We start from the raw sequence: 17,707 nt of genomic DNA, 5'->3' as shown, positions 1-17,707 counted from the left end.
CAAAGCTGTGGCAGCTTGATGCTGAGATGCTGAGTCTAAGTTCCCCGGGGAACTCTCATAAAAACAAAGTGGCTTAACTAGAACTTTTGAAAACTGGAGATACCCATATTTCTACAGGTGTTATTAACTGTGTATCCTTCTACTAGAATGTAAGGAACAGGAGGACAAGAGTTGTTGTATAGTCTATTTACTGATATAACCCAAGTACTTACAAAAAGAAGTCCGCTACTTAATAGGAGCTTCATAAATAATTGTGGAACAAGTAAATACTTAGAAGCTATGAAAGTCGATAAAGTCTGCTGTAACTCTTAGAGTATATAAAGGAAACCTTTAAGATCTGTTAAAAGCACTGTTATGTTTGCTCTCTGACCTGGCACTGTTGCTAGCACAGATATGGCCTTCTTAAGTGGAAGATTTAGAACAGTTCTGTTCTAAGCCCAACTCTGCATCTAACTTGTTAAGAAATCTTAAGCAAGTCAACTCCCTATGTCTGTGTTCTGTTCTATAAAATAAGATCTTTTGGGGTAAAGCTTTTCAAGAGCTGCTGTAGACTTGGGAGGGATGCATATAGACTTTGCACATTAGAACCACCTGAGAAACTTCTATAGAATGCTGATGCCTGGGCATCGTCTCCAAAAACTCTAATAAATGGTCTTTGTGGAGTTAAGCATTGATATATATCCAGGAATGAGAACCACTGACCCAAAGATCATGGTACAACAATGTTCAAGAGCAGTCTTCCATGCGTGTAAATTAATGTATCCAGGTACATATTTACTGTTAAAGTTGAATGTGAATCACATTAAGCTGACAGTATTGAAATGCGTTTTGTTGAATTGGTCAACATCACCAATGCTACTGCAGACACCAGGGAGGCAGCACAGCCAAGAGTGGCCATAGCTGGGCTCAGTAGGGGTTTCTCCCCATTTTTCAATTTTTCTGCTACCTTTGAGTACACCAACTATTGATTTCCAAACACCTAAAGAGTCACCCCTCACTTGCTCCCCTTCTACACCTATCATTAAAGCTAAGCAGATTGCCCTTCTACAGCTATCCTTAAAGCTAAGCAGGTTATTTTTCATGCCAACCCAGGTGAATCTGGGTCATTTCATGCACTCGTAGGAACTGTGTAGGCTCTGCGCAGTATTTTTTTTCAAGTTGTATATCTTATCATTGAATCTTGAATCTGAAATTTCAGAATCCTCCCATTCTAGCTCCTCAGACTTCCGGAAATCAGAACCAAAATAAATGATTTCTGACTGTGTTTTGAGGCCATCTTAAAAGAACAGCACCTGGAGCCCTCCTGTACCCTTGGGAGCTCAAATTCTGATGGCCACCATCCAGGACCATCTGCTTAATGACACCTCCCTTTTCCTGCTCTCATAATTGGTAGCAGACTACATTTGGAGAGCGGTACCACAGGCACCAGAATTGAGAGCCCTGATCAAGCTAAGAAATTGAAAAGAAAACTTTCGGTCAAACTAATGTTTTGTAGGGTTCCATGATGCCATATTCTCCATAGTTGTTTTTTTAAAATATAAATTTCCCAACTGTTTATTTAAACACGATGCACAAAATGTTACAAATGTCCTCCATTCGTTTTTGTGAAAGCTCACTGCCTAGTTGTTTTGACAGGTTCAGTGATCATTGCAATTGCAAAACACAAAAATGTTCTACTTTGTTTTGTAACTTAAAACTCGGAGTCTCAGTAATCAGAAAATTTTTAGGACTTTGAATGTACAGAGACATTTTTCTTATCTCTTAACAATCACACATCAGGGCCTTCTATGACAGGGCACAGATGGCCTGTCTCATTCCCAACTGCCTGAGAATTTGTACCTTCTCTGTAGATTTCCAGGGTCTCATATGCTCAGGGAGGTCCCCCTCATTGAGCCAAGCCTCCCTGCAGGATAAAATAATCTATAAGGAAGCACTTTGATCCTCCCAAGTGCTATGCAGGTGTTGCTGGAGAACAGGATGTATGGGAGCTTCCTGGTGAAATCTGAAACTGCTCCCCATACACAGAGGGCAATGAGAGACTGAAGAAAGAGGCAGATCACTCCAGATTGGTAGATGGTAGTCTTAATAAGCAAGGGAACTTACATACAACCCTTGCACTGGGTGACCACAAGATGAGTAGACCGTTAAACATTTACAGGGAGGCATTATGAGGTTCAGTCACAGATTCAATCCAGATGGTCTCAACAATAGCTTATCTCAAGGCTGTGTCCTTGGGGCAGCCTGTAGTGCGGAGAAGGCAAACAGAATGCATATTCCAAGAATGGGGGAGGGGGTGAGAAGCCTCTCATTGTCCCAGAGTGATGTTTATATTTTACATTCCCACCAGCAATAGATGAGTGACAGGAACTAATTTTCTCTGCATCCTCACTAGCAATTGTTCTTGTCACTGTTTTTTATTTTTTATTTTAGTAATTCTGATAGATGTATAGTGAAATAGCATTGTTTTTAATTTGCATTTTTCTAGTAGGTTGAACATCTTTTCATGTACTTATTTGTCATCTGCAAATCCTTTTGAGGGCAATTTCAGTTTAATGTTCTTTGTCCAAGTTTTAGTTAGATTGTTTACTGTTGAGTTTTGAAAGGGTTTAAAAATATATTCTAGGTACCAGACTATATTGTTGGATCCTACTATGTTGGATATCTGACTACAAATCTTTGCTTCCAGTGTGTGTAGCTTGTCTTTGAACTCCCTTAACAGGGTCTTTCTCATAGCAGACGTTTTTAAATTCAATAAAATCCAATTTATCAAATTTTTATTTTATGGATTGTGTTTTTGTTGTCAAGTGCAAGAACTTTTGCCTAGCCCTAGATCCCAAAGATTTACTCCTAAGTTTTGTAGTAAAAGTGTTACAGTTTTATATTTTACATTTCAGCATGAGACTTGGTCAAGGTCCATATTTTTAAATTTATTTTATAATGAAAAATTTGTTTTTAAGGACCAGAGTTAATAGCACAATCATCTTAACAGTCGTTACTACTATCAATGTTTTTCTTCCTAAAACAACTGTCATTTTTGCTCAGGGAGACACTGAAGCAGGCACTGTGGGGATTTCTGTGACAGCCCTTCCTCGCAGGGCCTGGGTGCTAGTTCTAAAGGATGACCCCTGTCATTGATTGTGTGCACACAGGCTTCTAACAAGCCAAGGATGCCTGAGTCACGATTAAGCAAAATGAGTTAAGTGAAGAATTGTGGGAATGAAAACCTGTAAAGGCTAAGTAAAGAGAAAATAATTGGGGATCAGAGAGCATTGTTACATGGTAGAAGACAAAAATCAAACCCGGAGATGTGGCCAAAGGAGTGGTGAGAGACCAGTGGGAATGTGGGCAGGAGCAGAGTGCAAATCTGAGAAAGTGGATGAACAACTTCAGGGCTCAGACTGCTGATCCCCAGAGAAGAGGGGAGGGGAGGGGACAGGACAGCAGGGCGGGGAGAAAGAAATTCTGTTGGAGTCATTTCTGCCGGGCACCGGGAGCGGCAGGGAAAGCTCCGAAGGAGCGAGTGACAACTGCGACTGGGGCAGCCCTGGAGGAAGGCGGGAGCTGCGCAGAAGGCTGTAGCTTTGGCCAAGCCTTCTAGCCAGATTAGAAGGTGCGACGGGGAGGGACCTTTCAGCGGTCGCAGCGCCAGCACTCCCGCCCGGGAAGATCTTCCTTCCACAGCCCAGCGGCGGTCCCAGTCTGCGCGCCTCTGTCCCCGCGCGCTTCGGTTCCCAGCTCCGGGAACCAGGTCTTTTCTTCCCAGCGCGCCCATCGACCATGGATGGCAGCTCTCTGCTCTCAGTCCCAAGGTAAGACCCTTTCCCCCCCCCCAACTTTGCCCAACCCAGTGCCCAGCAATCTCCGTTTTCGCCCTGGGTCGCTCAAACTTGCCCTGGGGGCGCCCGGGTCTGCGCGGGGCTCCGGCGAACTAGACCGAGGACTCTGCACCCCCAGTTAATTCGGGCCGGGGCTGGGCGAGGAGCGCTTGGGAGAAGGTGGTCCCTGTCAACTGCCCGGGGCGCCAGGCTGGGTGCGGCCTTGGAGCGGAAGTGGCACGGATGGGGGTCAGCCGCCTGGAGGGCCGGGACCTGGGGTCTATTGTGCCCCAGGAAGCTGGAGCCGGACTGTATGCGGACGCAGCCTGGAGAGGTTTCGCACCTTGTAGGGAGGCGGTTTCCGCGGTTCGGATGAAAATAGGAGGAAGCAGGACTAGGGCAAACTACCCCCCATCCCGTCCACCCAGATCTGGGTGAGTGTCAGCGGTTGCTGGGTAGGGATGGAGTGAGGATGTAAGGAGTGGGGTGGGGTGGGAGTGGGGGGAGATTGCCCCTAACCCCTGACCAAGACTAGGGACAGAAAAGACCTCCATCCGCCCCAGTCCCACCCGCCTCTGCTGCCCACACCCCCTGCCAGACCGCGATTCCTCCCGCACGTTTGCGGAGCGCATTCCCTGACTCCACCCAGCCCTGGGGTCGCCACGCCGGTGAGTCAAGGACGCCCCTCCGACGCTGCCGGGTGGGAGCGACGTGTTTCCCTGGTTTGCGTCTGCCCGATCTTCTCCCTCTTTGCCCTGTTCTGCGCTCCTCCGATTCAGTCCTTTGCGAATTTGAGAAACTGAGATTTTTCTCTTTTCATCCGCATAAACCTCAGGGGTAAATTGAGGCGGTAGCCCTGGCGGTGTTCTGCCGGCCGGGCAGGTGACTTTTGCGCTGTTGGTGCTGGTTGCTGAGCGTCCACCCATAGCCTGCTCATCCTTTACTACCCCCTTTCCCCAGCAAACATCCAGGCATCACCCAGCCGACATGATCAGGCACTGGGATAAACATTTGAAGCTCGCATTCTTGGAGAGCAGCAAAACCCAGCAAGCACAGCCTAGGCACACATGTAGCAAGTACTATATTGCCCAGGAGCCGCGACGGGGGTGCGAAGGGAGTGGGGGTGACCGAGGGGGACGGAGACTGCTTTTCAAAGTCGTCAAAGGCTGCCACCTAGAGACGCGAAGTGCTTATATTCTGGAATGAAATAGAGCTTTCCCAACTCCACGGGCATTTATTTACTCCTTAAGCATCCCTTGCTGTCCAGGTAGCATAGGGCTCTAAAAAGGCGCGCTGTGTTTTCTGTGCAGGGCCTGTCAGCTCTCCAGTGAAAAATATCCAACCTTGGGGCCAAACAAGGTCACGATACCACTGAGCCTTTCCATTTTGTCCTAATGCATGAAAAGGACAGTACAAACCGCAGAAAGATTCTTTTAGACTTAAAAAGTATATTGTCACTGGTTTTTAGATACGAGTGTGAGGCATTTTGAAAGTCAAGCAAACTGAGGGATCACTTCCTATACCATGTACTCTATCGCCTGAGGTCATTAGAACTGAAAGGGTGAGCCCTGTGGTTCCTACATTCCCGTAGAGACACTTTTGATAAGAGGTTGCTTGTTTTAAATCCCGTTATGCAGATCAATATTACTGTGCTTGAATCGGGATTAGATTCCTATTCAAAAGCTTGGACAGCTTTTAAAATATTAGAGATGCATTATGCCAACGATTCCTCAAGATTATTTCTATCGTGGTCCTATGAAATGACCTGTTAAAGAGCCAGCCAAATAATATCGCTCTGTATTTTTTAGTAGCCTATAAAAATGCTAATAAAGATTTAACAATTCTGAGCGTTACTGTTTATTCACCAATACACATCATATTTCCACAAGTCAGTGTAGTAATTCAGCTAGTTTATTGGCATCCTTATTCATATAGAAAATTCACTTAACTACTCGATGAGTTAATTTGATTTTTTATTTCCTTGAATACAAGAAACGATTTCCTTTCTATAATATTTAGTTGGAAGTGATAGGTATTGATCGGCAAAAGTGAACTAGAAATTTAAAATATTGTGTAGAAATATTATATTAGTATACCACTTGTCCACAAAACTTTGAAATTTAAAGAATTGATGACAGAATATACAAGCTTTTTGAAAAAAATGTCAATAATCAGGGAAAATCAAATTGTTATTAATCGAGACTTGCATAAGAAATGGTTCTAGCCCTAGTGAGCTTAGCATATAATTTCAACATGCCATTGTTTTTTATTCAATTTTTCTCAAACTATAGTCTCTGAATAAAAAAAAAAAAAGCAGCTGCAAAAACAGGTGGAAGCTGTAAGAAATTTTGACACAACCACAGGAAAACAATGAAAGCTTAGAGCATGCGGGCACATGAGTTAAAAAGTTTGTGTGTATTCCCAAGAAGTCTAAGAATCCAGACACTGAAACCTTTACCTGCACATTTCTTTTTTGAGATCAAAGAAGTGACATATGGTTTGAGAGAATTTCTCTCTAAAAAATTAAATAATATTCAGACCACTGTGCTTACTTTTATTCCTTTCATTTAAATACATATTACATGGCCTAATTATTGACATAGTTAACAGGACATCTTAGAGTAGCTAGGGTTTCAGAAGTACAAGTTAGTTTAAAAATATATAAAGGTATTGTATTAGCTTTCTAGTTGCTTCAACAATTAGTTGCCACACAATTAGTGGCTTAGAAGGATACACGTTCATTTTACCTTGCAGTTTTGTCCATCAGAAGTCTGGCCTGGGTCTTACTGGAATAGTCAAAGTGTTGGCAGGGCTGCATTCTTTTCTGGAGGCTTCGGGGTGGAAGGGAATCTGTTTCCTGCTTTTTTCCAACTTCCAGAGGCTGCCTGCATTTCCTGCCTCAACTCCTGACACTCTTCCTCCATCTTCCTATCACTCTAACCTCTGTCCTCTTCTTCTTCTAGGAACTCTGGAGATTGCATTAATCTCCAGATAATCCAGAATAATCTCCCTATGTCAAGGTCAGCTGAGCAATAACTTTAATTCCATCTGAAATCTTGATTCCACTTTGCCACACAACAACATAATCACAGGTTCTGGGGATTTAAACATTGACTTCATGGAGAACCCATTATTCTGCTGTCAGAGCACAGGCGTTAATTTAAAAATGTATCATGCTGGCTCTCAAATGGCAGTTGAGATTCTACTAGGGTTCTATTTGGAATTTCTCTCTCTCTCTCTCTCTCTCTCTCGCGCGCGCGCTCTCTTTCCCTCCACCCCCCTTTCCTTCCTCCCCCTTCCTTTTTTTTAAAGATGCAATTTTATTAAATCTTTTAATTAAAGTTTGTACTTAATATTATTTTATATTTGTTTCATATGTATAGCATAGTGGTTAGAAAATTACCTACTTTACCAAGTGGTCCCCCTGATATTTCCAGTACCCACCTGGCACCCTTCATAGTTATTACAATATTGCTGACTATACTTCCTATGCTGTGACTATTTTGTAACTACCAATTTGTACTTCTTAATCCCTTCACCTCTTCCACCCAGCCTCCCAACCCCCTCCCCTCTGCATCCTTTTTTCTTAAATAAAGGAAAAGAATGACAAGGCTATTTGTTCCTCCACTGTAATATGTGACTCATTCAGTGCAGCCAAGCTGAAACAACCACCAATTCCTGAAGCTTATTCAAGAACATAAAGCCAGGTCAGTGTAGACCTACAGAATTCACTTTTTGGGACATATGTTTGTTGTAATGGTCATTCAGCAAATATCTCTAATTGTGCCTCTAAGCATAGGTGGGATTACACTTGCTAGTCTCTGTGGTAGAAGGCATGGCCATGTGACTTGCTTAGGCCAGTGCAAAGTGTGCAGAGAGATGTGTGTCTGTTCCAAATGGAAATTTAAAAAAGGCTCTATGTGATTTGCCTCATTTCTCCCACTTTCTGCCATAGCGAATAACATTTTCATATAGTGGCTGCTTTGTCAGCCTGAGTTTCAGCATGAACAGAACTTGAAGCAGAGCCCTCAGCCAATCCATGATGGGCATGTGGTAGGAGCAAGAAATAGACCTTTGTGTTTTAATCCTCTGAGATTTCAGAGTTATCTGATACTACAGCATAACCTAGCTCACCACACCTAACCCTGCCGCCTTGGGGTAAAATGGTAGGTGGTCTCTTGTGAAGGTTTCCAAGGGACCTCACAGAATTCTCTTACTGCTCTTGACTTCCAAAGCTCCCCATCACTAACAGTATACTCCTGGATGTAGTGATGTGAGGGAGGGTTGGAGAAAGGGAGGAATGGCACTCACCCTGATCAGTTGTTGAAGCAGTCAGGAAGCAGGCCCTACGGGCCAGCCCCAGGTAATAACAATAAATACTGCAGCCTACAGTGCTCTCCTCCTAGGCACACAGAGTGTGAACTAGGAATCACACTCAACTGACATCAGTTCACACATTTCGTATTTCACAGATCATACAGCTGCTGCAATTTAAGGATATAACAGTGAACCATATATACATTTAACTCATGCAAATTCAGTACTATATGTTTATTTTCTTTTCTGTCTTTATTTCTCTGTCTCTTTTTATTAAAAAATGTAGTAAGCTTATATTTAGCTGGTATAGTCTATTGCGTATTGTACCTTGCTATATAGTACACACAAATCACTTTTGAAGGCCTTTTTTACAAACTCCAACTTGCCATAATTCATAACAAGCCTCTTATGAGATTTGCAAAGGTCATTTTGACTTCACACACCGTTTTCAAGATAGGCAATGACATTAGACCTTAAACCCCCATTAGATGTTTCTCATACTGCACAGTGATTGGCAAAACAATGATTTTGGTGGCATGTCGACACAAGAAGAGGAAGATTGGAGAATCCATCATCAGACAACAAACACTGAGCAGACATTCCCTCCTGACACCTTCCAGATACCGGAATGGACTAAGACAGAGTTCCTGACTTCCTTGCATGTCACCTTGGGGGCAAAGGGATTTTAGCTGGAAGGAGACAGGCTAGGAAGTAGATATGCAGCACACACTAACTGCAGTTTATCTTTTCATTTCTTGAGTGACCCCTTGAGAGAGAGTCTAAGACCTCACCAAATCAATCTTACTTGATTCACAGCAGCATTTGACATAATTGACAGATGGTCCCTAACTTATTAAAACAATTTTTCCCTAATGAGGAATGTACCTATAAAATATGTCTTTTGAAATATCAAGTGCTTTTCTCTCTGTGCTGGAGAGATGGGAACCCACTGAACATGGTTAGAGCCATAAAGGACTTTAGTAAAGGCCACCTCACCCAACCCCCTTCTTTACAGATAAAGAAACTGAAGTCAAGAAAAGTTAAATCAGGGGTCCTCAAACTACGGCCCGCGGGCCACATGCAAATACAAATATTGTATTTGTTCCCGTTTTGTCTTTTTACTTCAAAATAAGTTATGTGCAGTGTGCATAGGAATTTGTTCATAGTTTTTTTTTAAACTATAGTCCGGCCCTCCAACGGTCTGAGGGACAGTGAACTGGCCCCCTGTTTAAAAAGTTTGAGGACCCCTGAGTTAAATGAATCAATCAAATCTTATAAATATTTAGAGATAGAGCCAAGAATAAAGCCCTAAGTTTCTGATCCCTTTACTTGGCACTGCATTGGATTTGCTTAAGATAATAATAATAATAATAATCTCTAAAATGTAGTTAGAAGCTCTTGGAATTTTCTGGAATTTGTCTGTCACCCATGTCTTCTTTATGTCACCTTCCTTATGTTCCTTAAGAAATACACTATTTCATGTCTCTATTTCACTTCAGCTTCTAGAAACCCCTGGGACAAATGTAAAGTTTGGTCATAACAACCTTGTGGGAGCTTATTACCTGAATACCTGTGCTGTTTTTAACCATGATACTGACCTCTTGTTATAATTTCTATTTTCCTTAGCACTGAATTTTAACTTGTTTTTTTACCATTTTATTCTATATATCTTTTCTGTTAGCTGTCATAAGTTCCTAGTGGGACAAGATGAACTATGCATCATTAAATTCGTCATGCAATCAATCAATTACTTTCTTTATAACCAAAGCAAAAAGAAAAAAAAAAGGTTTCTGCACATTAGAGGAATTAAATTGATCTGTGGCAAATGGAACGCATATAAAATAATGGTCTATTCATATCTAATTAGGCTTTCTTTAATGAGACTGATTATATCTGAAAAGCTATAAGTAGTTACTTTGAAATGATTGTTATAATATTATGATTAAAACAAAACCAACAGCTTTAGAATAAATATATAATAAAATAGAATGCTAACATTTTGAGATGTATTTCTCAATTATTTAACACGATGTTACACACAAATTTTAAGTATATGTGCATATGTAATGATATCAATTTTTCTAGAGAGTATTAATGATTAAAAGTGTCCTTTTTAGTTCATACATTTTATATTTTAGCGTACTTTGCTTAGGTATTAATGCATTTAATAAAATCAGAGAAATCTTAAAATATTTGATTTTGCTTCCAGAGAGACAAGGAGAATTTGTAATGTTTCTCTTTTTATTCTTCATATTGTTTAACAACACACTTAATTTTTTTTTTGTCCTAAAAATCTATAAGTTTGAACATAATAATAAGAACATAGTAAGAATGAAATAATTGACTTTTGACAGATTGTGCCTATGAATAGACTTATCCATTCACTCACAGTTGGAGTAGTCAGTTTAAAGTAAATAATTTATCTGAGTAACTCAAACCAAAATTCAGATAAAAAATAAGGAAACGCCAAACTGGTTTGGGTCAGTGGATAGAGCGTCGGCCTGCGGACTGAAAGGTCCCAGGTTCGATTCCGGTCAAGGGCATATACCTTGGTTGCGGGCACATCCCCAGTAGGAGGTGTGCTGGAAGCAGCTAGTCGATGTTTCTCTCTCATCGATGTTTCTAACTCTCTATCCCTCTCCCTTCCTCTCTGTAAAAAATCAATAAAAATATATTAAAAAAAAAAATAAGGAACCAAAAAAATATAAATAAGTAAAGAACCAAGTGAAGTCTTTTTTTTTTTTTTTCTATATAAAATCTTGGCCCTGCATAATGTGTTCATTGCTGACTCATGCATTTAATATAACCTGCATATTTTTAATTTTTACTTTTTTTCTAAATGAATTAACAGTGCTTTAAAATAGCAATTAAAAAGTGCATATACTCCATGTGTGTAATTTGCAACAGGTCAGGCATCTGTGCTGGCATTCTGTTAAACTGTTAGTCTTCCTTTCTTGCAATGGTGAAAAAATGTGACTGTGTTGAAATCATGTCATTTAGAAAATGAGCCACAGTTTTATCACATGAGTCACTTTAAAAGAAGTGTCTAAAGAAAAGATTCAATATCCAGAGAGCATGTTATCCAGAGAAGCTGTCATCTCCACCTTAATCATACTCAGTCATTGTAGATGGTAGACATTCCTCATGAAGGAGAAAGGATATGGACAAAATATTAATAATGACATTTTCCTCAGTATTTCTACTGGGTCTGAGATCTGTTCCATAGGATGGGGAAGGGCATATATAAAGAAGAAGGCATAAAAGGTGAAGATCTAGATCAAGGTTTAACTTTGAAGTTTAGATGGGGCTGGTATGGATATTTGGGGAAAATGTATAAGGAGAAAGGCTTATTTACTTACTTGAAAAGAAAGTATGAAACCTAGTGACTTGAATGCCATCCTCATCATGTGAGGATAACTAGAACCTGAAAAGGGGCCCATAAATTTACTACAAAGAAGATTAAATGACATTAAGTAATTTTAAAAAATAGTTAATATGTTTGGGAATTTATCCTTAAAAATAATAAAATATATAAAATTTGTTTTATCAATATCTTAAAACTACAAAGTAAATGTGAATTATAAACAAATAATGAATTGTTTTGATTGGATTGGAAGATCATAATTATTCCTTCATAATTGTATATTAACATAATACTTTTTCCCACAAGATCATAAACATTGTCAGTTCTGTAAAGATAGTCAATAACTTCATCAATTTTGCCAATGCTCCTTTTAATTCTTTGATTTTCAAATACTCCTGTGAAGAATCTGTCTACCATCATCCTCATTGATTTTCTCCTTTTCCGGTGTGAACTGATCTCACCCTGCCAGACTCTCACTGGGTGTTGGTTTGACATGTGATAAGGAGCTCCCTAGCATTAGAATTGTCATTTTAATTGATCAGCATTTTACTTAAATAAAAGTCAAATCAGCAACCACCCAAGGTGTTGAGCAGTGGGCAGAGATAAACACTCGGCTTAGATGGGGAGGGATCTTCACTGGAGACTAAATTGTCAGTGATCAGTCCATTTGCTTTCCTACATATTCTTGAAATTGCAGTGACTAGCTAATGAATAGCAAAGACACCAGAACTTTGGGAGGACAATTTTCAATGTACAATTACCAGATTTTCTCCAGGGAGTGACACTGCTGAAAATCTTTTTAATTTTCACAAACATTAGCTGTAGATGAGCAAATTATCTAATGGAGCAATACAGGTGCAATTGAATGTTTCACGCACTCAAACAAGCTTTTCTGGGAAATTTTCCACTATAGTTAAGATTACAGAAGTCTTTCTGCTTCCAAAATATCTCACAGTTATTAGTCTGTTTGTAATGCACAGGTATTAATTTGAATTGAATGTGTGAAAAACACCAAATGGTGTTCCAGAAAGATAGGAGACCCTCCATAAATGGCAATCCCCTTCTCTTCCCTTTTTATAGGACCACAATTTTGCTCCAAGTCTAAACGGCAGCAAGTAGCTCAATTGGATTAAAACTGTGTCATCGGTTGTCTGACAGTGTCTGTAGTGACCAGAGCCTTGGTGAGATAGATCCAGTCTAATCCCTATAGTCATTGATTCACTGATCCCTATAATGGGTCCCACATGCTTCTGAGGTGGGTGACAAAAACGCTGCCATGGAAAGTAGCTCCTTCATGAAGAGCTTATCTTATATCAACTATAAGATAAATATAAACCTCTGAAAAATAAAATTTATTTATTCATTTATTTACTTAGTATAGATATTGACCCCTTATTGCATGCCAGATATTATCAGCTGGGTATGCAATAATAAACACAAATAAAGCCACTTCTATTGTCATGGAACTTCAATACCAACGAGACAAAAAAACATTAGTCAAATATCATCAGTGGATGTAGAGCAAATTGGCAGGTGTGCTCCAAAGGAAAAGAAGTGGTCTTTGAGAACGTATAACAACAAACAAGACTTAAATGGGAGCGGTCAGAAAGTCCTCATAAAGAAGACTGCTGTGGCAGTCAGAATAGAGTTGGAAAGGTGCTGAGGCAAGAGAGAAGCAGTGGAGTATTTAGACTACTCCAGGTGGCTGCCTGGAGTGCAGGAAATGAAAAAGAATAGAATCATGTATGAGACCTGAAAGTTAGATTGGGGCCAGATTATGTTAAGCCTTGGAGGCCACTGGTTCTTCATCCTAAAAACAGTGGGATGTCATTGTTTTTCAAGCTAGAGATGGCTAGAAGCGCTACTTGAGATAATGCATATAAAGGAAATAGCCAAGTGCCTGGCATATTTTAAATGTTCCATAAACAGGAGCTGTTATGGTTGCTTATTAATTAGTAGCAACTGTCATTAGGAGGACACTTTAAAAATATTTCTTGAGCTTCAAGCTAAGGGCATCCTGAACCAAAAATCCAATAGGTTGGCCATATGCCATGCAGTAGGGAAGGCAACCCAGAGCATCCAAAGAGCTCCTTTATGGTATGTATGGAGATGTATGTTAGTTACCATGTTCTCAACTGCACATACAAGGAAGAGTTCATACTGCCCCATACCTCATGCCATACCCTTTTCTCATTCCCAATTATAATCACCTCAATTTTGATTCTTTTGGTATTTTTCTTGTTTTTCTGGTGGGTCCCATGTTCACTTTGTAAAATTGGCAGTAAAATTCAGTCTTTGGACTCTGACCTTTCAAACTCCCTGTGACCTTAACTTGCCTTTGATTCTTCCCACTCCTGGCTATTTTATTCATCCCCGGAATGGAGCTGGAAGTGGTTGGTCTCTTGGTCCTATTATAAAGGGTAAAATAACACAAACTATGCTGAAAAAGAAAAAAGCAAAGTACAATCACGATTATCTTGAATATTTTATTTTCACAGGGCCCTGCTCAGGTCTGAACAAGAGGAAAGTAGGTGAAGAATGCAGTTAGGGACAATTTGGACAATAAATAGGAAATTGTTTGATCGGATGATCAACAGTGAACACAGGCACTGATTAAATTCACTAGATCATTGCTGCATTTCCCTGTTGCCTTGTTTTATTGCACAGTCATGGAAGGAACAAATCTGTGAGTGTGGTATCCATACTGCTGTACACTTGCTGACCTTTTGCAAGAGAATCAGTCACAATTAGCTTCACTAAACTGGGCTGCTGTTGTACCCTGGCGTTTCCACATCAGTCTTGTATACTTTGCAACAGACTAATAACTATGGCTTAATAAGAAGCAACACTATTTAAAACTTGATTCCTCGTTTCTCTTGGTGACTTTCCTTTCCTTTTAAGGATCACAGTTATTCAACCAAGAAGAAACAACTGCTGATCTTGGGTGGCCATCTAAGTAGTCTCATGGACATGGTGATTACCAGGGGGTGGGGGAGGTGGAGGAAGGTATAGGGAAATAAATGATGATGCAAGGATGGAAGGAGACTTGATTTGGGGTGACGAACATATAATACAGTGTTCAGATGATGGGTTGTGGAATTGTGCAGCTGTATAATTCTGTCAGCTAGTATCACCCCAATAAATTCAATAAAAAGGAAAATAAAATAATTAACAAAATATTAATTATTATTTCATCCTAAATGTTTATTTCCAAGGCTTTCTAATGAAGACTTCCTTAACAATTGGGAAACAGTCTGACTCACCCAAATTTCAGTGGTTTCTGTAGGTCAATTCTGCCCTCAGATATACTGCTCACTAGCTTTCTTCCACTGCCTTCTCCTCAAAATAATACCTTCTTTACCCCCATCTTATTCGGCCAAAGTAATAGAAGAACCTGCATTGAGGCAAATAGACTCACAATTCCTCTGAAAGCAATCTCTATAAAAACAAATAGAAAAAGAGAATGGCAGGTGTCCCGTTGTTAGTTATCCAGCTTTTTCTTTCTATTCTCAACAAGTTCTGCTCTTGTTGAGATTGTGAGTGGAGATCCCTTAAATATTCACATATATATTCAACCTTTCAGATCATTTGGAAATTGTCTTCCCATGATATTCAATACACAACTCTTTTGGAACATTTACTTTACTTTGGGTGTTGTGTTGACAGCTCTTTGTTGTGAAAAAAAAAAAATCCAAAGGTATGTAATTGGAAGACTTAGGTATTAAGATCATATTCTTTGACTTTGGCAAAATTATTTAACTACTTGTCTATTAATGTTTCCTGATCTGATTCACATTATTTGTAAGCAGAAAAATACTAGGCAACCTATGTGAAAATTTTTATTTTACACAAGTAGCATTCAAATGTTATTTTGCTTAATCTTTTACATGTTTTACTTGTAAATGTTGCTTTTCTTGTCTCCTCCAAAACATCATGAACTCCATGAAGGTGAAGATTTTATCTGCTTTGTTCACTGCAGTATCTTGACCACTTCACACAATGCTTGGTGCTCAGTAGCTATTTACTGAAAGAATGGAAAAAGGAATGTGCAAAGAGATTCCTACCTTGTTTATCATTGCTTAGAAAAGATTATGGCTTCTCTGCTTTTTCTGCTTACAAAGTGGCTGATGAAACTGCGGACAATTATTAGAAAGAAATTCCATTTTTAATTGAGCATTTCAGGAGAAATTAAATGCCTGTGTGTTTGTGGAAGATCTTGCCTTAGAAAGTGAGACGCTCAGAGGTAATTCTGAATCAGTGACCAGAAATTCTGGCATCTATACTAATAAAAGGGTAATATGCTAATGAGACCAGGTCAACAGGACATCTTCTGGAAGTCCAACTTCCTTCCAGACAAAGCCACAGTGGCGGGGGCCGAAGCAGAGGTGGTTAGGGCCGATCAGGCTGGCAGGAGAGCAAGCCGTTAGGGGCAAGATCAGGCCGGCACGGGGGAGCAAGCAGTTAGGGGGCGATCAGACCGGCAGGCAGAGGCAGTTAGGGGCGATCGGGCAAGCAGGCAGGTGAGTGGTTAGGAGCCAGCGGTTCCGGATTGTGAGAGGAATGTCCAATTGCCAGGTTAGCCCTGATCCCAGCAGTCAGACATCCCCTAAGGGGTCCCAGATTGGAGAGGGTGCAGGGCAGGCTGAGAGACAACCCCCTCTCCTGTGCACGAATTTCGTGCACCAGGCCTCTAGTATATAGTAAGCACGACAATTTGCTGATATTAGTCCTTGCACATATAATTTTGGCTGGAGGGATAAGTTTCATTTTACCATGGGGAAGAAGAATCAGGCCAGTCAAGCAATCCTACATTATTATGTCAGGAATACTGAAATAAATAAAGCTTCTTCAGGATTTTTCTCTGGAGTCTTATCACAATCCTGATGTTGCTCCATCTGAGAGGCACATGTCAGCTTCTTTGGAAATCATAATGTAGACACTACAAAAGTTTGTATAAAATATAGTGATCATCTCAAAGTAGGTCTTGAGGAGGAAAAAAGTGTCTGTTCTCTTCGTTGGCATAGTTTAATTTTAATCTGTCATGAGGGAAGACATTTCTAAGTGTGGTGATCGTCTATATAGGACACAGTCAGTTCTATTCTGCCCAGAAACAGGCTAGTAAACTGATTCCTGCTGAGTTCCCTCCCTGAGCTGCAGTTAATGGCTCCTCAACCTACAGGCTTCACTTTCCTCTCTTTGCCTGTTCCACATAGAAGTTCTATGGCCTGTTTGCGACTATAGTTTGTAATGAATATTAAACTTGCAGGATTTCTCTCAGAAATGTTTACAGCACTCTTGAACACTTTAGAAATAAGGGAATGACTGTTTAAGGCACTGAGCTGCCTGGCAGTCTCTTTACATAATCTCTCTAGATGGATTTGCTCATTCTCTGCTCTCAGTTCACTTTTCTCAGTGACATCTAATGAGGCAACAGCATAAACCTGCTGTGCCAATGGCTATGTTGTCCTAATAATGATGAAACACGTTCATCTGCTCAGTCTCAGTAAAATTCCATGCTCTGCTTCCCCTAGAAAGAATGAAATGTGATTTCCAAGAACAAGTCAAGGTTTCTTAAATTTTGGTTACTTGGGAATCTATGGAATTATAAAATTATATATATATTCATATTTATTTTATGGTATTTTTAGTGAGCAACCTTTTGGTTGTGATGATTTATATAGGGCATAATACTCATGCTCTAATTAATAATAATTGCATGTAGTTTATAGCTATTTAATCATTTGTGTTCTGATTGCTTTTTTCTCTCATCATCTACCTTTAGAATGCAAAGAATTCTTACCCTATCAAATTTTAACTCAGAAATAGCTCCTGCTGAATGAGTGAAAAGAGTATTCATAGTTAACCTTCCAAAAGAGATTCAGGGCCCAGCTGTAGGCCTTGGTTTCATCTTCTGAAATCAAATAGTTTGAGTATAGGTAGCTTTAAGGAAAAAAATAAGAAAATGATATCAGTGAAAAATCAATCATTGAAATTAATTTGGATGAAAAATACAGTTGAACTCTTTGATAATGCCTAATAGTACCTTGGAAAGGAACTAGTGGTTAAGAATATAACATGCACAAAAAGAAAGAATGCTGCTATATCATTTTGAAAAATGTTTTGTCAGGTAGGCTAAATAATGACCCTTGCAAAAGGATAATTGGCTTAAAAATAACTTATCTGTAAATTGTGTAAAGATATAATTTAGCCA

General features: G+C 39.9%; 1 protein-coding gene across 7 annotated transcripts in view; it reads left to right on the top strand.

The window, feature by feature from the left end:
• Positions 1-3,470: 3,470 nt before the first annotated feature.
• The window catches only part of SPHKAP (SPHK1 interactor, AKAP domain containing), a 99,285-nt gene continuing 85,048 nt past the window's right edge, over positions 3,471-17,707 (top strand). For 5 of the 7 annotated variants that reach the window (XM_070422310.1, XM_070422312.1, XM_070422307.1 and 2 more), the window contains exon 1: positions 3,471-3,809. In XM_070422310.1, the coding sequence (XP_070278411.1) occupies positions 3,778-3,809 (32 nt within the window). In that variant the 5' untranslated portion in view covers positions 3,471-3,777. Of the gene's footprint in view, positions 3,810-7,504; positions 7,523-12,733; positions 12,752-17,707 lie in introns of those variants that run through there. The other 2 variants (XM_070422308.1, XM_070422309.1) reach the window with 2 other exon arrangements.

Source organism: Myotis yumanensis, unplaced genomic scaffold (genome assembly GCF_028538775.1).
Source record: "Myotis yumanensis isolate MYYU_CA2020_CCGP unplaced genomic scaffold, mMyoYum1.0.hap1 SCAF_8, whole genome shotgun sequence".
Lineage (NCBI taxonomy): Eukaryota > Metazoa > Chordata > Mammalia > Chiroptera > Vespertilionidae > Myotis > Myotis yumanensis.
Note: the sequence above shows the minus strand (reverse complement) of the source record. Positions and strands in the feature narration are given on the sequence as shown.